Source organism: Pongo abelii, chromosome 13 (genome assembly GCF_028885655.2).
Source record: "Pongo abelii isolate AG06213 chromosome 13, NHGRI_mPonAbe1-v2.0_pri, whole genome shotgun sequence".
Taxonomy (NCBI): domain Eukaryota; kingdom Metazoa; phylum Chordata; class Mammalia; order Primates; family Hominidae; genus Pongo; species Pongo abelii.
In genome coordinates, this window is record NC_071998.2 from 88,680,114 (window position 1) to 88,703,847 (window position 23,734).

The 23,734-nt window shown below is 37.2% G+C and overlaps 1 protein-coding gene across 3 annotated transcripts in view; it reads left to right on the forward strand.

Moving 5' to 3' along the window:
- NCBP1 (nuclear cap binding protein subunit 1) overlaps positions 1 to 23,734 on the forward strand; it is a 38,375-nt gene that overhangs the window by 9,177 nt on the left and 5,464 nt on the right. For 2 of the 3 annotated variants that reach the window (XM_002820015.6, XM_054520336.2), the window contains 16 exons: positions 721 to 877; positions 2,635 to 2,742; positions 3,128 to 3,249; positions 4,999 to 5,068; positions 5,513 to 5,728; positions 8,046 to 8,143; positions 8,853 to 8,916; positions 11,355 to 11,465; positions 12,430 to 12,494; positions 13,254 to 13,316; positions 13,563 to 13,637; positions 16,165 to 16,268; positions 18,470 to 18,592; positions 19,588 to 19,690; positions 20,499 to 20,592; positions 21,877 to 21,980. In XM_002820015.6, coding sequence (XP_002820061.1) covers positions 721 to 877; positions 2,635 to 2,742; positions 3,128 to 3,249; positions 4,999 to 5,068; positions 5,513 to 5,728; positions 8,046 to 8,143; positions 8,853 to 8,916; positions 11,355 to 11,465; positions 12,430 to 12,494; positions 13,254 to 13,316; positions 13,563 to 13,637; positions 16,165 to 16,268; positions 18,470 to 18,592; positions 19,588 to 19,690; positions 20,499 to 20,592; positions 21,877 to 21,980 — 1,677 coding nt within the window. Of the gene's footprint in view, positions 1 to 720; positions 878 to 2,634; positions 2,743 to 3,127; positions 3,250 to 4,998; positions 5,069 to 5,512; positions 5,729 to 8,045; positions 8,144 to 8,852; positions 8,917 to 11,354; positions 11,466 to 12,429; positions 12,495 to 13,253; positions 13,317 to 13,562; positions 13,638 to 16,164; positions 16,269 to 18,469; positions 18,593 to 19,587; positions 19,691 to 20,498; positions 20,593 to 21,876; positions 21,981 to 23,734 lie in introns of those variants that run through there. The other variant, XM_024251888.3, reaches the window with a different exon arrangement.

The following is a 23,734-nucleotide window of genomic DNA, read 5'->3' on the forward strand; positions in this document are numbered from 1 at the left end:
TATTGCTTTTTGAGCTAATTCTAAAGGCTGCCTAAATTAGGAAAAATTGCTTTTTCTAGAGGTTTATTGTAATCCTTTCCCATAGTTTTTAAATAACTTTAATGAAATCAACACACTTGGAGTAAGCAACTGAGATGTAAACAAATCTTAACTATATCAGAGTACGTTTTTAAAAAATTCAATAATTAAACTGGTAGGAACTTAGATGAAACTCGTGTTAATTGTGCATCTTTTCTAAACAACTAGAATAGTGTTTCTCAAAGTAGAATTCTAGTTCCATGACATTTGGTTAGCTAAGTTTAGAAATTCTGAATGCTGCACACCCCCCCTTAATGATTCTGTATTAAAGAGGCTTGTTTCACCCAGGATTTCTGAGCTATTTTACCATGGAAACCATGTTTTGTGGAAATGCTATTCAGTTCCACTAAGCACACTTGAAGAAAAACTGTTGTAGCATTAGTTTTGTTTATTTCAGTATGATAACTTTACAATTAAATCATTTACTTTCTTAACTCTTAGATTAACTAATGAATTAAAATGAAAAATTACAGGACTATGTAACATTTCTTAATGACATGCTTTTTCTGAAGTATTTTTAAAGACATAGCTAAAAGTAATCCTGTTCCAAAGTTAATGGAATGATAAAAAGATTCACATAAAATTCAGCAACTTAACGCCATTGTTTTGGGGTTTTCTTGTTATACTGGGTTCTTAAATCAGTGCACGCCTGTTACCTGAGAAGCTGACAATTTATACAACATTAGTTGGACTACTGAATGCCAGGAATTACAATTTTGGTGGAGAATTTGTAGAAGCCATGATTCGTCAACTTAAAGAATCATTGAAAGCAAACAATTATAATGAAGCTGTGTATTTGGTAAGTTTGTTTGTTTGTTGGTATGTTATGACTACTGTTGGGATGGAGGGAGAAGGTGAACTACAACCAAATAATTTAAAATGCTCTCCTAAAGAATTCTCATTCACTTTCATAGCTTCATAAGCCACCTTTATTTTGACGATACCCCCAAATCTGTAACTGTATCTCCAACCTTTCTCCTGAGCTCCAGTCCAGTATTCCAGATGCTAGCTGCATAGCCTTCAGATACCTCACTAGGAAGTGCCTAAATTAATGCATCATTCATACCTCCTTTTTTCTGCCCTCTCCCCAGCTCATACAGTGGCCACTGTGTACTGAATAACCCGTCTAGAAAGCTGAGCATTAATTTATGTCTTCCCTTTGCCCTCTTGTACCATAGGTGTTCCCAGTCCCTGTCAATTCTGTCTCCCTAATTTCTCTCAGATCTGTCCTTTCTTGGTCTCCAGGGCCTCTAGCATAGTTTATGCCTTCCTCCAGATGTTCTTAATAGCCTCTTAACTGATCTTTTTGCATCTAGATTCTCTGCTTTTCACTTTGTGTTCTACAGTGGCACCAGACTAGTCTTTCTATAACTAGGCTCTGCACATGTTGGTTACTGGTTAAAAAAACCTTAGTTCCTTCCCATTGTCTACAGTGAGTGGTCTTAAAAGCCTGGTGCACAAGATGATTCCTTGGGTTGCAGGAAGTGAATATTAAGAACTCTTATTTATCTTAAGTGGAAATGAAATTAAGCCTTACTAATAATACATAGATTAATGGTGATCCAGTGTATATCATAAATATGTATGTATGTGTTGAAGATATGTGATCAAATTCTTTTTTACTGAGTACACAATCAAAAAAGTTTGGACACCCATCAGGCTATAGGATTAAAGTCCAGACTCTTTAGCCTGACTCTTTATGGTTTCCCCAGTCTGTTTCTCTATTCTTGTCTCCCATACGCTCTCCAGCAATATCAAAATAACTTGCAGATCCCTAAACACACCTTGTTTTTGAACCTCTATTCCTAGACTGCCCTGCTTGCTCACTACTTGAGACTGTTGCTTATCCTTTATGACCTAGCCTAATTGTTACCTCCTTTGTGATGCTTTCCCCAGCTCCCTTTGTCATTGTTCCTAAAAAATGCTTAATTTGCCTTTTAGTGTGGGAGTCGTTCCTTTGTATTGAGATTGTGCTTGTTCCACTAGAATGGGTCCCCTAACAGTGACTTTTAGTAGTGTTTAGCAATAGCACACTAAGCACACCCAATAAATATGTGTTCTGTAATTTCCATTTCAGTAATTCAGTGAAAATTACAGCCAAACAGAAAAGGAGATTATAGGTTGAAGTAGCTAGAATATTTTACAATCTGGATTCTTGATGTAGTATAGCATAGAAACCTATGAACTCACAGATTGCTGTCCTTTATATAGTATTTGTTACAACTTCTCAATTCTGCCATTGTAGCACAAAAGCAACCATAGACAACATGTAACTGAATGAGCGTGGCTATTCCATTAAGTTTACTTATGGACACTGAAACTTGAATTTCATGTAATTTGTATGCGTCATAAAATACTCTTGATTTTTTTTTCAAGCATTTAAAAATGTAAAAACCATTTTTACTTCCCAGCTATGCAAAAAACAGGTAGTAGGCTAGATTCAGCCCTTAGGCTATAGTTTTTCAGACCAATAGTTTAACCTATACAAGATTGCTTATTTTGTAGTTATTATAAAGAACATTTAGGTGTAATAGCAGAAATTGTTTGCCCCAACAGGTCCGTTTTTTATCTGATCTTGTGAATTGTCATGTGATTGCCGCCCCATCAATGGTTGCTATGTTTGAAAATTTTGTAAGCGTAACTCAGGAAGAAGATGTACCTCAGGTAAGAGAATCCCTCATGCTGAATCTTGAGGGGTTCTTGAGGGGTTACTGAATCCTGGTACTTCCATATAGTACCAGGAATTTTTTGCTGATAACCCATTAGCAATAAAGAAAAAATAACAGCAGACTATCACACTTTAAGTTCTTACTATCTAAAAATTAAGTTGACTGGCACACTGGTGGGTTCTCATAATATCTGTATGTTGATTTAAATGATGCTGTCTAGTAAGATTAGAACTAATATATCTAGAAGTGCTCTGTATAAACCAGGTGTCTTATTTAAGTCCTATTAAATAGCTTCCATAGGATTTCATTCAGGAATAAATAAAATATGAACGAATATAATTAAAGCATATTTTAAACTTAACTTTTTAAAAATCCTTTAGGTGCGACGAGACTGGTATGTGTATGCATTTCTGTCATCTTTGCCCTGGGTTGGAAAGGAGTTGTACGAAAAGAAAGATGCAGAGATGGACCGCATCTTTGCCAACACTGAAAGCTATCTTAAGTAAGGGCACAGCTCATAGTACTCTTTGTTGCTTAGATAAAGGATATCTTATATCAGTGATATCATTTGAGTTTCTCAAAAATAAGCTGTAGAGTTCCTGAAGGTATTTTCTAGGTAATCCTGTTCTCCTGCTGTTTTAACTCACTGAGACCTCAAAGTAGTCAGATATGGTTTGCTTACTTTTGCCAGTGCAAAGGACAGTTGGTAATATAGCTTCTTTTAAGCTGCTTTTATATGTTTATAAAAGACATAAAACACCCTAGTGCAATAGTTCCTCAAATATTAGTGTGGATAAGAATTACCTGTGGTACTTAAAATACTCAGACCCCAACCCCCAGACCTAATAAATTATACAATTTGAGAGAGAGATTTGGACATCTGTATTATTAACACATTTCACAAGTGGAGAACCACTGTCTTAGCACATACAATATATTTATTTCATGTAAATTAATCCTAAATCAAGCTCTTAAAACAGTGGTCCTTAACCCTCCATCCAGCCAGTACTTCTTAAGTAATATGACACATTTCAATTAAAATAGTCACATGTCTTCCCATTACCCATCTCTCCCAAGCCAATGTAAAAGCTTGGTTTATATTGTTAGATACAATAATAATAAATAGGTCTTTTTAGTAAATTTATGCTTAACTATCCAGCAACATGGTAATGGTTATGTGGCCCTTAGGTTTTTACAGATTGTTTTTGATGTTAAGTTTCATTTTCTCTTTTTTAAGTACTTTTTTTGGATAACTGTTAATAGCTACTTAGTTGGTTATTAAGTAAAGTTAAGCTTAAAAAATAAGAATCTTTTGGCTGGGCGCAGTGACTCATGCCTGTAAGCCCAGCACTTTGGGAGGCCAAGGCAGGTGGATCACCTGAGGTCAGGAGTTCGAGACCAGCCTGGCCAACATGGTGAAAAACCATCTCTACTAAAAACTACAAAAATTAGCCGAACGTGGTGGTGGGTGCCTGTAATCCCAGCTACTCGGGAGGCTGAGGCAGGAGAATTGCTTGAACCCAGGAGACGGAGGTTGCAGTGAGCCGACATGGTGCCGCCGCTGCACTCCAGCCTGGGTGACAGAGTGAGACTCCGTCTCAAAAAAAAGAAAAAAAAAAAAGAATCTTCTGTGTGTGTATACATATCCTTCTCTTTTTTATTTTATTCAAATGATAGCCCAGTATACACACTGTTCTTCACTTGGCTTTTTTTTTTTTTTTTCTTACTATAACTTGGATTTTTTGCATAAAAATACTTTACTCATTCTTTTTAACAGTTGTAGGGTATTTCACTTTTTAATGTACCATGATTTCCGTAGTCTCCTGTTGGTGGACGTTTAGGTTATTTTCAATCTTTTGCTGTTATAAACAATGTTTCAGTGAATATCTTTGTGTATATATCTTTATGTACATGTGCAAATATATTTGTGGGGGATATAAATTTTTAGAAATGGCATTGCTGGGTTGAAGGTTCTAAACAATTTTGATAGATTTAGTCAGATTACCTTCGAAAGAGATTATACTCTCCCAAAGAGATTATACCAGTTAACCTCTTTGTCAACAATGTTTGAGACTGAATCTTGACCTGCATCTTGATGATACACGGTACATTATCAAAACAGTTGATATCTGCCACTCCAGTAGGTAAAATGTTATTTCATTGCTTTAATTTGCATTTTAATAACTATGAAGGTGACTGAGCATCTCATGTTTTTAAAAGCCTAAATGTAGATTTTCATTTTTATCTTTAGAAGACGCCAAAAGACTCATGTACCCATGTTACAGGTATGGACTGCTGATAAACCACATCCACAAGAAGAGGTAAATTGATTTCAGTCTCTTGTGATACAAACACAGTCAGCTCTTGAATAGATTCTTATCTCTGTAAGATACTCAGACCATTCCACTTTACCCTTTGGCTGTGTTTCTACATTTCATGATAGCTCCTTCTCATAGCTCTAGGTGTATGGTAGATTTTTAATAGATGATAGAATGTGATTGAAATATTCCCTTGTTCTTGGAATGCCAGCTGTTACAGAGTTGATATATATTTATTAAAATGCTCAATTTGAAAAATGTAAAAACAGACAGTTCCAAACAGGTAGACTTTATAAGTGAAATAAAAACAAAAACTTAGCACCTTTTTTTGTACCATCTTACAAGTTAGCTTACTTTTGTATCCTGTATTTTAAAGGGTAGTGGTTTTTCATTTTGTCTAGTCAAAATGTTAATTATATTAATGATTAAAAATTAATCTGTCTTTAGTATTTAGATTGCCTGTGGGCCCAGATTCAGAAATTGAAAAAGGATCGCTGGCAGGAACGGCACATCCTAAGACCTTATCTTGCCTTTGACAGCATCCTGTGTGAAGCACTGCAGCACAATCTGCCTCCTTTTACACCACCTCCTCACACTGAAGATTCAGTGTACCCAATGCCAAGGGTCATCTTCAGAATGTTTGATTACACAGATGATCCCGAGGTAAGTGACCGACTAAAAGTCCTAGATGTGACCTGTGTTGCATTGTGCTTGTGGGTTAATCCCGCTTGAATTATGCCTGTGGTATGTTTTAATTTTGAGTTGTTTTTATCTAAGAAGGTCAGTAGCAATGAAGTAAATGATATCACCTCATTATGCAATGAAGTGAATGATATCACTGAATGATAATTCAGTGAATGATATCACCTCATTATGCAAGAAGTTATATTTGGCATGTGTAAATAGATTAGAGAGACGTGCACAGTTTGCAGGCTAAGAGTGTGGATTTTGGGTTTTTAGAGCTACGTTGGTTTGTGTTTTAATCTTGGTTTAGCCAAATACTAGCTGTGTGAATTTGGGAAGGTTATTTACCTCCCTGTGCTTTCGTTTCCTGAAGGTAATAATAATAGTATATATCTCGTAATAGTAGTATATATCTTATGTTACGAGGATTAAATTATTAACATGTAAAATGCATAGAACAAGAACAGTGTCTGTCACATGATGAATGCTCAGTCATTCTGGCAATTTTTCTTTCTTTTTTTTTTTTTCTTTTCGAAATGGGGTCTCACTTTGTTGCCCAGGCTGGAGGTGAGATCTAAGCTCACTGCAACCTCCGCTTCCTGTGCTCAAGCGATCCTTCCACTTCAGCCTGCTGAGTAGTTGGGACCACAGGCATGCATCACCTAGCCTGGCAGATTTTTTGTAGAGTTGAGATTTCGCCATGTTGCCCTGGCTGGTCTTGAACTCCTGGGCTCAAGCAATTCGTCCGCCTCATTTTCCCAAAGTGTTGGGCTTACAGGCATGAGCCACTGCACCTGTCCATAATTATACTTAATAAGGTTATTTCTCAATAAAAGTACCTAGTTTTAGATATGGTCCCTCTCTAGGCAACACAGCCTGTCTTGTGATTATTCATATTGTATGACTATTTGAAAACAAATGTTAGGAGTATTTTTAATTAAAAAATTCCAAAGATTAGTCTAAGCTGAGTTTATCATTTTTAATATACATATTCTTTATTTCAAAGTCAAGTTTCCTGGCAGCCATTGTACTGTTATAATTGTATATTGTACAGTTAAGAAAATTTATAATTTTCATTGTGGGTACTATCCTGTGTATTGTAAGATGCTCAGCGGTGTCCCTGACCTCTACCCTCTAAATGTCAATAGCACTCTCCCTGCCTCAGTTTTGACAACCAAAAATATCTCCGGAGAGTGCAATATGTCCCCTCAAGAGCAAAATTGCCCCCAGTTGAAAACTATTGCCATAAAAATTAATATTACCACCTAAGTCAAATTTGAGTTTCTTCTATTGTCTCTTTTCTGTCCTGTGGTAAAGTGCTTATGACCAGTAGGAATTTAGTATATATGTAATCTATTTTGGAATAAAAATGTGTCAGATAATCAGTTACATATACAAAATTATCAGCTTCCTGCCGTCTTTGCTATATTCCATATGTAACCAAATACTTCAGTCAAAATTATGTAATGATCTACTTAGATATATCTAACTGAAAATCTGGTTTACATTTAAGACTGCTAATGTTTGTGGTCAGGTATTTTTTTTTTGTGCAGGGGAAACTAGAATGGGACCTCAAAATTTGTTTCTCATGTATTTATATTTAATTGGTATCACCTCTGTAAGGTGCATATCCATCCCTTGCTAGGAGAGTATAAATATATAAAATACTTATTACTCTCAAAATGAACAGGATTTTGTTTTTGTTCTGGCCTTTTACAAGTTGTTTATTAAAAAACATTAGAAATCATAAAAAAAAATTAGAATCATCCAAAAGTCATTATTAAAGGTCTATTTTGTGTGTTTTGAACCTGTTTGCTATGAATATACTTAAGAATAAAATAATGCCATGTAGGGAATATGTTTTGAGCTTAGACAGTATATTATGGGCATTTTTCAATTCATGCATGACTTTTTATGGCTATGTGGTGTTTGAATAGAATTTTTTCTCTCCATAGTTATTAATGGAAATAATTCACTCTCTTGGTTTAAAAAATTAACTCTGTAAGACTTGTATTATCCAAAATTATTTAGTTTCATATAATAATTGGTGTGTAAAGTAGGCAGTGGTTGTATGGTTAGGTATGAGATGTAGTAGAAAAAACACTACAGCTGATACTCTGGGGTATAAGTGAACATGACAGTGGAATTTCCTGAAATATAGAGCTTTAACACTTCAGAACTTTTATCCCCATCACCCAGTTTAGTGCCTGGAACATAATCTCTCAAATATTTGTTGAATAAGTAAAAGAAATCTGTTTTCTAGGCCTGTAGTGTACACATTTGGTTTTCTTTCCAGGGTCCTGTCATGCCAGGGAGTCATTCAGTGGAAAGATTTGTAATAGAGGAGAATCTTCACTGCATCATTAAATCCCACTGGAAGGAAAGGAAGACTTGGTAAGATTCTTTTCATGGTACTTTTAGAAGGGAGAGAAAGCAGCAATTTTGATAATTCAGTAAGAGCAAAATATATGTTGAGAGTGTAAGAAAATTTTATCCTCCTGACTCCCTGTCTTGCTAAAATCAATTTCTAAAAACACTTGCTTTACTTTCTCGAGGCTCTTCACCCTTGTATAGTACTTTTCAAGGTGCTTTATAGTAATAAGCATATGATGCCAGTGTGTTTGGTGTGGATATTTAGCATATGCTACGGAGAGCTTGAATGGCAAGTTATTTTGGGTTTGGATACCAATGGTTTTGCTCTGTTTTCTAGCATTTAGACACCCAAGCTTTGGAATTTTTTTTTTTAATAAAATTTTCTTAAACTTTGGAAAATTTGGTTTAGATTTTAAGGTGGAAATGAATATAGTATTATGAGAGTGATCTACTGTATTAAAACTTCTTTAAGTTAGGACATCTGAATATGCTTCCTTAGTGTTATTACCTAGACTCCTTTTGATGTTTCAAGAAATTTTGGATGCAGTAAAGATTTTCCTTGTGGTAGACAGAATAATTTATGCCATAGTTAAATGAAGTAACTGAAATCTAGGACATTTCAAAAAAGATTTTTCTTTGCTTATATCTAAACACATCGCTTTTGAAACTGCTTATTTGACTTTTCTTGTATCTTCGTATACTTATTAAACTTAAATTACACTTTTTATAGTGCTGCACAGTTAGTGAGCTATCCAGGGAAGAACAAGATCCCCTTGAACTACCACATAGTTGAGGTATGAATTCCATGTGGAGCGTGTTTCTGAGTTTCAGAATCTTTCTGTTGGCTTTAAAGTATAATCTACTCTTGGCTTATTTATTTATTTATTTATTTATTGCTACTTGTCCAGCATTCAGAATTAACAGAGAAGCGAGGAAATTGCTGTCAGTTTTGGTGCTCTATTAGCCATGTTAGTAAAGAGAAAAAAGGAGATTGAAACCAGTAGCCAAATGGAATTTTGAGTTGCCTATAAGTTATTTATGTAGTATGTCTTCATTCATGGATAGTTGTTGTGGATAATGTAAGTTACCTCTAGCTCTGTCAATACATTGTCCGCTTAACAGACGTATAAGTGATTTAAATACTTTAAAATATCATTTTAGACAGATAACATATCTTTGATTGTGTTTATCTGGCCTCTCAGTACTAGCATAAACTTAGTGTATTATTTCCTGTAACACAAAGTGTAGATGAATCATCGTTTATTCTTAGAAATCTAAAGAGCCAAGCAGTTTAGAAATAGAGTAGCAACACTTTTGACTTCATATTAACTCATACAAAAGGTTGATGTTAGTATACAGTTGAATACGTTATAGAGATTTATATCAAAAAACAGTGTTCACTTGACACGTGAGTCAAACCGTTAACTGCATTTTTTTTTTTCCAGATGGAGTCTTGCTGTGTCACCCAGGCTGGAGGGCAGTGGCATGATCTTGGCTCACTGCAGCCTCCGCCTCCAGGGTTCAAGCGATTCTTCTGCCTCAGCCTCCTGAGTAGCTGGGACTACAGGCGCACACCACCACGCCCGGCTAATTTTTGTATTTTTAGTAGAGACAGGGTTTCACCATATTGGCCAGGCTGGTCTTGAACTCCTGACCTTGTGATCTGCCTTGGGCTCCCAAGGTGCTGGGATTACAGGCATGAGCCACTGTGCCCAGCCCACTGCATTATTTCTTTATATTAAAGTATTCATGGGCCAGGCTCAGTGGCTCATACCTATAATTCCAGCAATTTGAGGGGCTCAGGCAGGCTGATAGCTTGAGCTCAGGAGTTCGAGACCAGCCTGGGCAACATGGCAAAATCCTGTCTCCACTAAAAATACAAAAAAAAAAAAAAGGAAAAAGAAAAAAAAGAGCCAGCCATGGTGGCATGCACCTGTGGTGCCAGCTACTTAGGCGTGGGAGGATCACTTGAGCCTAGGAGGTCAAGGCTGCAGTGAGCCGAAATTGTGCCTCTGCACTCCAGCCTGGGTGACAGAGTGAGAGTCCGTCTCAAAATAAATAAATAGTATTCATGAAAGAGACAGCATAGATAGAATGTATTAAGAGTCGTATCCTCTACTGACTGAGCTAGCTGGGCCTGATAGGATGTATTAAGATTCACATTTTATTAGTATTGCACTTTCGTGCTTTTTTAAAAAAAGTACTGTGCATTTCCTATCTTTGCAAAACTTGAATATACTTAATGCTGTGAACTTGGCTCAGTGACATGTCTGAAATGCAAAATGTCATTTTTAAATCTGCAAAATGTATAGAAATTCGTCAGACCAAAGTGTAGAAGTGTGAGAGATAGGTAAGAGTAAAGGATGCAGACTAGGGCTTTAGAATTCTAGGCAGGTGGTCCACCAATTATACAGAGAGAGTGGGAAGGAAGTTTCTGAATAAGAGGCATGGCAAAGAAGTTTTGGACTGCCGGAAAGATCTGGGCATCTATTTCAAGTAACAGTGTGGAATGACTTGATTTTCTTGTTTCCTGACCCCAAAGTCTAAAAGAATTCTTTTTTTTTTTTTTTTTGAGATGGAGTCTCGCTCTGTCGCCTAGGCTGGAGTACAGTGACACGACTTCAGCTCAGTGCAACCTCCGCCTCCTGGGTTCAAGCAGTTCTCCTGCCTCAGGCTCTCAAGTTGCTGGGACTATAGGTGCCCACCACCACACCCGGCTAATTTTTGTATTTTTTGTAGAGACAGGGTTTCACCGTGTTGGCCAGGCTGGTCTCGAACTCCTGACCTCAAGTAATCTGCCTGCCTCAGCCTCCCAAAGTGCTGGGATTACAGGCGTGAGCCACTGCGCCCAGCCTAAGAGTTCTTGTTACTTATAGGAATGCAACTGTCATGGATCTTTTGAGCCTCTCAAAAAGCTGTACATCCTGGCTCAGCTGTGGTGCTTTCAAAGTTGGAATTTAATTGCATGATTCTCTGGGAGGAGTGTAGATCAAATAAGCATTAGTGTCGTATGTTTTTATTTGATCGAATTATAGAGAGAAGAAATTTTCATTACAGTTTTCAGTTTTAGATTTTTGTGTTTGAAAGAGCATAATTTTAAATATTAAAAAGTAATTTCATTTTCATTATGAATGCCATGGAGTTAGAGCTCAGATTTAGAATGTTAAGGTCTTTCTAATAGAAGTGCAAAGATAGCAGTTGGATTGAATTATGACTCATGATTCTTTTGTAGGTGATCTTTGCAGAGCTGTTTCAACTTCCAGCACCCCCTCACATTGATGTGATGTACACAACACTCCTCATTGAACTGTGCAAACTTCAACCTGGCTCTCTACCCCAAGTTGTATCCTTTCCTTTATTTTTAAACTTAATCTCTTTGGCCTGGTCTTAAAAGATTATTAAATATTTCTGCTTGTGGGTTTAAATTTTGTAGGTAAAAAATGTGGCTTTTGAAGTGTGTTGTGTGTGTGTGTTACATGTATGTACTTGTATGTCTATAAATACATATGTATCTATACATAAGTAGATACAGCCTTCACTATTTGGGTCAGGAAGTTCAAAAATAGAGAACAATGAAATTTGTTGCCTAGATTGACTTTTCCTCTCACAATAGATTTCTCTGAAGCATGTGATGCTTGCTGTTTGATACAGCATTTTACCCACAGTAGAACTTCTTTCAGAGTTGGAATTAATCTTCCCAAACCCTGCCACTGCTTTATTAGCTAAGTTTCTATGATATTCTAAATCCTTCGTTGTCATTCAGCAATGTTCACAACGAGTTGATTCCATCTCAAAAAAACACTTTCTTTGCTCATACATAGAAAGCATCTTCTTATTTTTTAAAGTTTTATGGGATTGCAGCAATTAATAATGGAAAAGCTTGTTTTATTGTAAAAATTACCAGTATGTGACACAGAGACATGAAGCAAGCAGATGCCATTGGAAAAATGGTGCCAGTAGACTTGCTCATTGCAGGGTTGCCACAAACCTTCAGTTTAAAAAAAAAAAAAAAAAAAATTTCTGCTAAGCACAATGAAACAATGTATACCTGTGCGTATGGAGGAGCATGGGGAAATTTGGGAGGTGATGAAAATATTATCTTGATTTCACGAGTGTATGCAGGTCAGATTCATTGTACATCACTGATACTTCAAAGCTGTAAGAAAAAACAAAAACAAGATTGTGTGAGAAAATGTTCAGCATTATTAATCATTATAAAGACTTGAAATGTTTTATTTCTATTCTTGTCTATTACAACTTATTTGGGATAAAAGTGGAGAGTAGTTTTCCTTATCCTAAATTCACAGCTTGCACAGGCAACTGAAATGCTATACATGCGTTTGGACACAATGAACACTACCTGTGTAGACAGGTACAGTAATTGCTTTACTGCTGAGCTGAGTTAGCAGCTTTTACTTCCTGTACTTCATAAAGGAATTTGATAAAGACATTTTTAAGAATTTCCATTTTTAGTTTTTTTCTTGCCTCCCAAAATAACCTTTGTATAATAACCACACTCATACTTAATGTATTATTACGTTTTTTGATGTCCATGCTATGATTTTCTTTAATTTCATTCTCTAGTCAAGTATCAAAGACTCTACTTTGGCTCTGCCATTTGTAAAATGTTTTATCTGCAATTTCTTTTTTTTATTTGAGACAGGGTCTTGCTCTGTCACCCAGGCTGGAGTGCAGTGGGATGAGCATAGCTCATTATAACCTTGAACTTGTGGGCTCAGACAATCCTCCTGCCTTAGTCTCCATCCTGAGTAGCTGGGATTACAGGCATGAGCCACTGCACCTGGCCACAATTTCATAAATCTTTTTTTTTTTTTCTTGCTTCAGTTTCATCATCTTTTATATGGAGAAAATAATATGTACCTTGGAAGTTGTGAGAATTAAATAATAAACATGTTAGGTGCCCACACAAAACAGGTACTAGAATTGTATCTGTCATTGACCTAAAAAGGATAAAGAGAGTTGGCAGAAGATACAGCTGCATGTAGGGGAATATGCTTTTCATTAACTCTGTAAAATCGAGTTTTATCTGTTTGAAGGCTTGTATAAGTTTCTGTTCTAAATCCCAGCCATTCTTCCTTTTTCTCTGCCTACCTCCCCCTTCTCTACATAGGTTTATTAATTGGTTTTCTCATCATCTAAGTAACTTCCAGTTCCGTTGGAGCTGGGAAGATTGGTAAGTGATGGTGTGTTTTATCCTTTTCTGTAGTCAAAAAACTACTAATGTTTAAAACTGTAACATTAAAGTGTCTGAAACATTTAATTTCTTGGAAACTATTTGTAGTTAAGTACAAATAGTTACAAGTGCAATTATAACTTAACAAAACTTGTAAGTTGTTATAAGTTAACAGATAATTATAGTACAAATGGATGTAAGTGAAGATTATTTGTAAGCATTGATAAAACTACATTTCCTCCTTAGGTCAGATTGTCTTAGTCAAGATCCTGAAAGTCCCAAACCAAAATTTGTAAGAGAAGTTCTAGAAAAATGTATGAGGTAAGTTTTTTGTGTTTTCTCCTTTGTTTAGGTCTTTTAACTTCTTTGGGAGGATTTCTTTCTCTTCTCTGCACTTGTGATGTGTGTTCAGAATATTGGATTCAAAATCCACTTACTCATCTTCCATCCCATTTTTAATCAAGATTTAGGCTAAGAAAAATTAGGCAACCATGCCATATAGATTCCATGTGAATTTAAACCAGTAAGTTCTTTTAAAGATGTTACAGGCCGGGCGCGGTGGCTCATGCCTGTAATCCCAGTACTTTGGGAGGCCAAGGCGGGTGGATCACATGATGTGAGGAGTTCAGACTAGCATGGCAAACATGGGGAAACCCCGTCTCCACTAAAAATACAAAAATTTGCGAGGCGTGTTGGCGAACGCCTATAATCCCAGCTACTTGGGAGGCTGAGGGAGGAGAGTCCCTTGAGCGAAGATTGTGCCACTGCACTCCAATCTGGCCGACAGAGCGATACTCTTATCTCAAAAAAATAAAAAAGATGTTATATATGAAATGAATTCAGATTTATAGAAAAGTTGGCACAACATTACAAAGAATTCTGTATCCTGTTCACCTAGATTCCATAGCTATTAACATTTTATCATGTTTGCTCTAATGCTCACTCCCTTTTGGTCTCTCCCTAGAGACCCTTTACGTTGGTTTTCCTTTGAGAATAAGCTGCATACCCAGCTGATGTAATGGCCCATTATCCTTTAATGTTCCATTACATATCTTCCCCAAACAAAACCACTCTCCTACCTAGCCAGCATACAGCCTTTTAGGTCAGAAAATTAGCTGTGGTACAATCCTACCACATAATTCACAGGTGCTGCTGAAATTTTGCCAGCCGTCCCAACATCTGTATTTCCTGGCTGGTCTGGAGTGGTTTTTTTTTTTTTTTTTTTTTTTTTGAGATGGAGTCTCGCTCTGTCACCCAGGCTGGAGTGCAGTGGCACGATCTCGGCTCACTGCAAGCGCCACCTCCCGGGTTCACGCCATTCTCCTGCCTCAGCCTCCTGGTAGCTGGGACTACAGGTGCCCGCCACCACGCCTGGCGAATTTGTAGTTTTAGTAGAGACGGGGTTTCACCGTGTTAGCTGGGATGATCTCGATCTCCTGACCTCGTGATCCGCCCGCCTTGGCCTCCCAAAGTGCTGGGATTACAGGCATGAGCCACTGTGCCCAGCCTGGTCTGGAATCTTATCCAGGTACATATATAGTGTTGAGTTGTCATTCTCTTCAGATTCCTTCAGTCTTGAACACTTACTCTTTTTCTGTCTTTGTGTTTTTACTAGTTTGAAAGAGTCTAGACCTTACTTGGATTGCTCTGATATTTCTCATGAGCCAGACTGAGGTCTTAAATTGTTAATGCTCTTGGTGTGTCACTTCTAGAGGCACATGATTCCCACCACTTGGTGATATTAATCTTGATCCACCTGGTCATGTCAATATCGACCAGCTTTCTCTACCTTAACCTCATCATTTTTCCCTTTAGTAGAATTGATTAGTATTTTAGATATTCTGAAGTTTTACTCTTACTCTGTTTTTCATCAGATCTCTATCCTGCTTTTAGCAGCTACCACTAAGATGGTTGCCAAGTGATGATTTTCTCATTCCATTATTTTTTCTACATTTATTAGTGGGCCTTCTGTAAGAGCTGTCCTTTCTCCCCCATTTATTTATTCCTTTATTTATATATCAGTAGGGACTAATTAATTTGTATTTCATTCGATGTGTTATAAACTATGAGGATCATTTATTTTGATGCCCAAATTGTCCCTGATATGTACATGAGGAGCCCTGGTAAGCTCTCTCTATATTTTTTTTTAATGTCCCCTGCCATTCATTGAGCATTTCCTTATTTTCTAGAACAACATGTTTAGGATCATCTTGCGTTTTCTTGCCATATTGCTGGAATCATCTATTTATTCATGGAGCCCTAGTTTCTAGTAAAGGAGTAATGGAATGTGGTATTTAGGAGCCAAGATCTGGGCACTTGATATGCTCATTGCCATTGGGGTGTCATTGGTTCTAAGCCTCTTGGTGGACACACATCCATCCATCCATAACGATTTTTATGTCCACCTGTGTGTATGTATGCCTCCAATTCCAACTCAATACCTTATTTCTACACTTCTTCTCTACCATGATTTGTAAATACCTTCTCAGGCAGTAAGAAACTTGGCTTCCATTATCCTCAATATTTATTTATTTGATACAATATAGCCAGTTTCCAAAGCGTGCAGACTGTCATCTCCACCATGCCCCATCATCACCCCACATAATTGGCCACCAGGCTCATGAGCTCACTCACCCGCACCTCAGTGCAAGCCAGTAAGTTTTGCAGTATGCCTGAGATTTGGTGTGCTGGCTTAGACAAAAACTCAAAGGATTTTTTTTTCCCTTTCACTTCTTGGTTGTCAGCTGAGTTCAAGTTGTTGGAGATCGTGACTTTCCAGGTAAGTTGAGTGTTATCGAAGAATGGGACTGGTAAAAGATATTTTCTGAGGCTGTTATTTGTATCGTAGGTTGTCTTACCATCAGCGTATATTAGATATTGTTCCTCCTACCTTCTCAGCTCTATGTCCTGCAAACCCAACCTGCATTTACAAGTATGGAGATGAAAGTAGCAGTAAGTAATGAAACTAATCCCTCTGTCTTTAAAAGGTACCAGTTCAAGTATATCTAAAGTTAGTTGTTTAAAGTGGAGAAACTGAACTTTTTCTTTTCTTGGGGTTTATATTTCCTGTATTTGAAAGGTGGTCTATCATTAGCCACTGTTTTATTTGCCCTGTCATCATTTTGAGGATTTGGTTGTGATAAAATTAATTACTACTGGCTTATCATTTTTTCTCTTTTGAATGTGTTAAGTATAGCAAGATGAATTTATAGTTAGAACTTACTAAACTGAAAATGTGTATTTGTCATGGTGATGGAGGTTACTTGAATTCATTATCTTGTTCAGGTGTGGTATTGAGAACATAGATGCACATATTCTGTGGCAGTATGCCTTTAAAAGTAAATTCTTAATTATGATTTTCTTACCTTTTGGTCACATAATCTCTGAAATTGCACCATAAATCAGGGAATGTAATTTGATGTGCCATTTTGCCCTTTGCATAGTATTTACACTTAATGAAGGTAAAGTATTATACATTGTTGATCACTGGTAGAGTTAGGTGTGGAGTTTTTCCAACTTGTTCTTTGCAGATTACACTTAACACAGCCCCTCCATGATCCTTCCATTTTGTGTTGTGTAGAGGTTCTTTGTATCTCACAACTTTCTGCTGTTCTTTGCTTTTCATACTGTGTGCCTGTTTCTCCACCTCTGTCTCTGACTGTACCTGTTTTCCTTGAAATAAACTGTGTCAGTCCTGGTACATTCCTATTTCATTATGTCAACTCTGAAAAATAGATATGATTATCAAAACTACAATGAGGAAATGACTTCCAAGAGGTCAAGCTAGAATGAGATTGCTTTTGAGTGGTGGAGCCCAAATTCAGGCATAGGTGCGCTAACTGAGTGGCCATGCTATTAGCCACTGTGCTTTTTGGCAGATCAGAGGTTCATGCAGCACTTAGAAGTGCTGGGTTTTGAGTTTTGTCTTGTACTGGTTCCGAGAATGATAAGGTATAGTCTTTGCTATCAGAAAGCTCAGTCTTTTGTTAAAGATAAAGCTTTCTTTTTTTCCCCATAGGAATAACTCAGCCTAACATTCAAGGCCTTCATAACCATTGTTCCTACTTTGTTATTTTTCACTTCTCCCCACATGGACCTCTATTTCTGCCAGGTCCACGTACTTTTTTATTTTTTCCATACTCCTTGTTCTTGGCTTTGCAATTACCCCAGTCTGGAAAGCCCTTTCTAGCTCCACTTCCTTTTCTCCTTCTAGATTCTAGCCCAAGCTCAATAGCTGTAAATATTTTTTAACCTTTAGCAAGCCAGTTTTGTATTGCTTCCTGGCTGTGTCTAATGTGAATATCTTGGTTCCCCAGCTAGAATGTAGACTGGTGACAGTGGATTCTGTTTTTCTTCGCCTTCTTTCTTTTAGAGAAAAAGCTCACAGCAGGTGTAATATGACTGTCCTCACATGACTGTTGTAATTTACTTTATTCATTCCAGTAACTCATACTCTATGACAGGATTGCCTTTTTTGTTACCTCTTTGTCTACCTTACATTAACAGCAGATTTCTTGTTGCTCTGGTGATGCCTTATGGTGTATATTAGCACAAATTTTTATAATAAGGACTCAACTGGTACCAGCCAATAGTAAATACAAGGAGTCCCATCACATGAGCATCTGACTTATGTAGATTGAAGCTTGTGGACTCAGCAAAAAAGAAAAGTACAAAAACAAAAACCTCTCTAAAGTTAACAGCCATTACCTTGTTGAGACTCAGACTTCGTTTCCACGGTCCCGAGGAAAGAAAGAGGAAGTGGATGTTGGCAAAATGAAAGAGAAGTACGTTGGTTCTGGGATTTTGAGCCCAGGAGAGTTGAGGGCATTAAAAGACAGTTTAACTGTCCACTTTTCTCCTTACCATTCATCTTGAGGATGATCAGCACCTTGTACTCTAAATTTTACTTAGCTGAGTGTCCTTAATGAATTGTTGAAATGAGAATTGTCCCTTTTTAGGTGAAAAACCATTAACCTATTAGAAAAAGCTTTCACATATGGTATTTATATGTGATTCAATATTGACCTTGGGATAAAGAGCATCCTATTTTGAAAGGAAGAATTTAAAAAAATTTTTCTCAGTTATTTAACTGTTCATTAGAATAGTCTTGAAACCTGATCTGTCATTCCCCTTACCCCCAATTCTGTGTTTAGATTCTCTTCCTGGACATTCTGTTGCCCTCTGTTTAGCTGTTGCCTTTAAAAGTAAGGCAACCAATGATGAAATCTTCAGCATTCTGAAAGATGTACCAAATCCTAACCAGGATGATGATGACGGTAAGTGGAATTCAGTATTTCTTAAGTGGAACTATGTATAGGCCAACTTAAAGCATAAACATAACTCTGGCAACATGATGCTCTTAAAGCAATATATCTATATCTGTTTGATCTGTTCAGACTGTTGTTCTTAGCACCCCAGGTATTTTCCCCTTATATAAAAAGAGATCCTAACATTTCTGTGATACAGCTTACTTAAGAATATAAACTTCATCGTAAATACAAAGTGAAATATGTTACCATTCAAGGATTTTTAACCCCTGCTTTCACCATAGAGAAGTTCCTGAATAGAAAGACCTGGTGTGTTATAAAGTTGGATGTTTTCTCCAAGTTAAGCTATTAGAATAATAATGTTTAACATTTACTCAGTTATATACCATGTAATTCCAAGCAGAATCCTAGGAGTTTTTCTGGGCAAGAGTGGGAAAATTGACAAAATAATTTATACAGTTGCCTGAATCAATAAATGGATATGCACATAGAAAAACTACTGAATCAAAATAAGATATTAGTGACCTTTGGGTATTTATTACTGGGATTTTGTTGGGATATCTCAAAGAAACTTGTATTATGATATTAGAGAAAATGAGTTTAGAAAGCGTAAGCCAAAATGGTGGCATTAAATTTAGATGTTGTCAGACATCTTAAGACATAAGCTTAAGTGTTAAGGGTTTGCTGGGTTTTGTTTTTTGGGTTTTTTTTGATATTAATATAATAGAGACTATGAATAAGGAAACCTGTGTGATTTTTTTTTTTTTCAAGGAATGGATAATAAAATTAAGACAGTCACATAAAACTAAGACTTAAAATTACAAGTGGTTTCATATTTTCAGTGTTTGAAATCAGTGACGGTCTTTTATTGTTTATTAGAACCAAAAAACATTACACAAATATCTGTGTATAGATGTGAGCAACCATCTATTTAGCATTTGAGGTAAGGCACCAAGGAATTGCTGTGCTTACATTTTTCTGTTTTACTATAAAATATTTTTCAGATGAAGGATTCAGTTTTAACCCATTGAAAATAGAAGTCTTTGTACAGACTCTGCTACACTTGGCAGCCAAATCATTCAGCCACTCCTTCAGTGCTCTTGCAAAGTATGTATGAGTACAGAGCCTTGCTTGAGGGTTTGGAATTTTGCTTGGTGAACACCAGTGGTATGGTAATTTTTACCTAAGATTGTTGAATATGAAGATCTTAATAATGTATAATTGGATACAGTGGGTTTGGGTTTGTGGTAGCTAAAATCCATATCCTAAGGCTTCCGTCAGTCTGTTTGTACAGTTGGCATATGTACATGGTAAGTGCTTTTTTTCATATAGACATTTAAAGAAACTAGTGAAAAACCTAGATTTTTAGGACAGTCATGTGCAGTTGGAAGTTCCCACGCTAAGTATCTTTCCAAAGCAATGTAAGAAGAAATTAGAATCAGCTACATTGTTGGGAGTCACGCAAAGGTTGGCATCTGAAGACAGGTATTTTTAACTTGTCAGACAGGGTCCAAAGGAAGAAAGAGCACATAGATTTTCCTTCAGCCAAGCAGAGAAACTGGACAGCTCACCCCATCTCTGTCTCCAAGGCTTTATATTACTTGCAGGTTCCCACAGAAGATGCAGTTTGAATATTTCACCATGTTTGAAGACAGTTCCTTAGTCCTTACCTATTCTTATAAACTGTAGCCCTGGGCTAACGGTAGTATATTGTAAATGTCTTGAGATTTTGTGACAGCTTCCTTAAAAACTATGAATCTGTAATCACACTTTTTGCATCCTTAATGGTTAATACTTAGTTATTTTGTATTTATGTATTGCATTATAAATTAAGTAACATTGAAAAGGCTTTGAAAACACTAAAATGTTTAATGAATAAGTATATATGGTATTTTTTTCCCACCATTATCAAAAGGTTTCATGAAGTCTTCAAAACCCTAGCTGAAAGTGATGAAGGAAAGTTACATGTGCTAAGAGTTATGTTTGAGGTCTGGAGGAACCATCCACAGGTAAAAATTATTTAATTAGACATGTTGAAGCTCTGATTGTATGGGTATAAAAATAAGGCCGTTAATTGCCATTCTTTGTTTGTAAAACATGAAATTTGACTGCCTAGATAATGGTTTTTAGATCTAATTCAGTGCTATGGGAGTAATGATGTTTCATTCATTCTTGAAAGAGCAAGCATTATTATGATTTGGTTTTGAACTATAATATCTCAACATGTTTTAAATGTTCAGGAAAAGGTTTATCTAGTCTATCCAGTTTCTAAATACAAGCTCCAGATTTCTCAAACCTTGATATATATTGTGTATGTTAAAGAAACATTTAAATAAATTTCATAAAACAGTGAGTTTGTAATGATAAAACATTGTTTTACATTTAACTTCTGGGGTTCATTGAAATTATGTATTTTTTTGAATAGGTATTAGTATCTGAAATTTAAATTTTTTTTTGGAGACAGAGTCTCACTCTGTCACCCAGCCTGGAGTGCAGTGGCGCAATCTTGGCTCACTGCAACCTCCGCCTCCCAGGTTCAAGTGATTCCCCTGCCTCAGCCTCCCGAGTAGCTGGGATTACAGGTGTCCACCACCACACCTGGCTGATTTTTGTATTTTTAGTAGAGATGGGGTTGCACCATGTTGGCCAGGCTGGTCTTGAACTCCTGACTTCGGGTGATCTGCCACCTCGGCCTCCCAAAGTGTGCTGTATTACAGGTGTGAGCCACCACGCCTGGCCAGTTTTTTCAAATTTTAACTGTTACCATTCAGAGTTTTTGTTTAGTCAACCTGTTTCTTGTAGTGCTAGAGCAAAGCAAAGGGGAGAATAAATCTTAAGACCTAATGATCAGGCCAGGCGTGGTGGCTCTTACCTGTAATCCTAGCACTTTGGGAGGCCGAGGTGGATGGATCACTTGAAGCCAGTTTGAGACCAGCCTAGGCAACACAGTGAAACCCCATCTGTACTAAAATTACAAAAATTAGCCGGGCATGGTGGTGCACACCTGTAATCTCAGCTGCTCAGGAGGTTGAGGCAGGAGAATTGCTTGAACCTAGGAGGTGGAGGTTGCAGTGAGCTGAGATCGTGCCACTCCACTCCCGCCTAGGTGACAGAGCAACTCTGTCTCCAAAAAAAAAGACCTAATGGTCAGATTGATCAATCAATTCCATAGTCACCAAAACTAAATTTTATAGCCCTCCTATTTTACTTTTATAGCAGCAGTGTGGTGGCACATATATATGTGTGTGTATGTGTGTGTGTGATTTACTTGAATAATTCTTCTCTCATTGTAGATGATTGCTGTACTAGTGGATAAGATGATTCGTACACAAATAGTTGATTGTGCTGCCGTAGCAAATTGGATCTTCTCTTCAGAACTATCTCGTGACTTTACCAGGTAATATAAATTATTTTATGAAACTTGTGTTCCCGAAGAATTGATATATGTGTGGTTTCTTATACATAAGTTTCAAATTCTGGTCCAAACCAGGTTGATACTAATATACTAACGGTCCAATCTGGTAGGATTGGACATGGCAAAAATTCCTAGACAGTGGAAACATACACAGCCTGTCAGGTTGCAGCGTCTCTTAGCGGAGACACTCTTAGGTTGAATCAAGACTAAGCCAGTGAAGTAGAAATCCTGTTGAAGGATCCAGACTGTTGGGAGAGAAAACTAGCAAGAGCCAGCTATGTGCAGAGTCTCAGCTAGTCCAGATGGAACTTGGGAAGGGTTCCAGCTTCAGTGGGGATGGCACCTAGAATGCACACCAGGAAGTAGGAGAAATCAAAGTCAAAGTAGAATAAATCATGGAGAGATCCGGGAAAGCTTGGTGATTAACAAGACACCTGAGGGATGGGGGAAAGGGGTTCTCAGCACAGTCATAATCTTAGCTTTAATGCAGAAGATTCATTCTGCACTCATTCCCCCAACGGAAAGAAAGTTTTTGCTGTTTGGTTCTTATTTGTGAAGTTCACGGACTTTACAGTTGATAGGACCAGGACAGCAGGAGTTGACACAAAGCAGGAAACTAAAGCAAATTACATGTAAAAACATGAAAGTCCATCACAACCTTTAACTTTTCCACTGTATCTGTTACTGCCAGAGGACACTGATCAGAAATATACTGAATTGTTAGGGTGATAGGGTGTGATCTATGGTTGTCATACCGGCCAGATTGGCCTTCACAAGACAACAGAAGAACCTTTTCAGATTCGTAAACTCTCAGAAAACTAACCACCCGAGTATGTTTTAACCGTTGTCCTGAGTGATTTACGTTTTCAATTCATTTTCTACTTACAGCATCACCATAGAGAGGGTTCCATTATTGTCCACATTTTACAGAACAGGGAAGTGTCACAGAGTGCTTTATCCTGCCCAAAGTCACACAACTAAGCACAGAGCCAGCATTCAAACCCAGGCATTCTGGAATCTGTATAGTGCTCAACAGCTCCATCTGTTCTTTAACACCTAGCTCAAATATTTGTAACTCTGCAAACCTTTCCCTGACTGTAGTCCACCCCCTCCAGAGTTAAAGTACTCTGCTCTTTTGTCCTGTTTCCTAACATTCTAGACTTGGAGTTTTATGAACAGATTGTTTTATTATCTTCCACTTAAACTATTATTTGAGTCAAAATTTGTAGAAGGAAGTACAGTTGACCCTTGAACAACAATGGGGGTTAGAGACACCGACTTCGCCCCACCCACCCCCACCCCCACACAGTCAAAAATCTGCATGGAACTTTTAACTGCACGGAAAATTTAACTACTAGCCTACTGTTGACCAGAAGCCTTAGTGATAACGTAGTCGATTAACACATATTTGTGTTGTATGTGTTATATCCTATATTCTTACAATAAATCATAAGAGAGGAAACATTATTCATGAATTGAGAGTGGATCATCATAAAGGTCTTCATCTTCATTATCTTCACATTGAGTAGGCTGAGGAAGAGGAGGGGTTGGTCTTATTGTCTCAGGTGGAAGAAAACCCATGCATAAATGGACCTGCACAGTTCAAACCTGTATTGTTCAAGGGCCAACTGTACTATGCTGTGCTGGGTTAGGAGACCTAGTTTATGGACACAAAAGTAGCTGAGAAGTTACTTTTTAAAAGAAAAAAAAAAACACTTGTGCAACAAACATTTTAA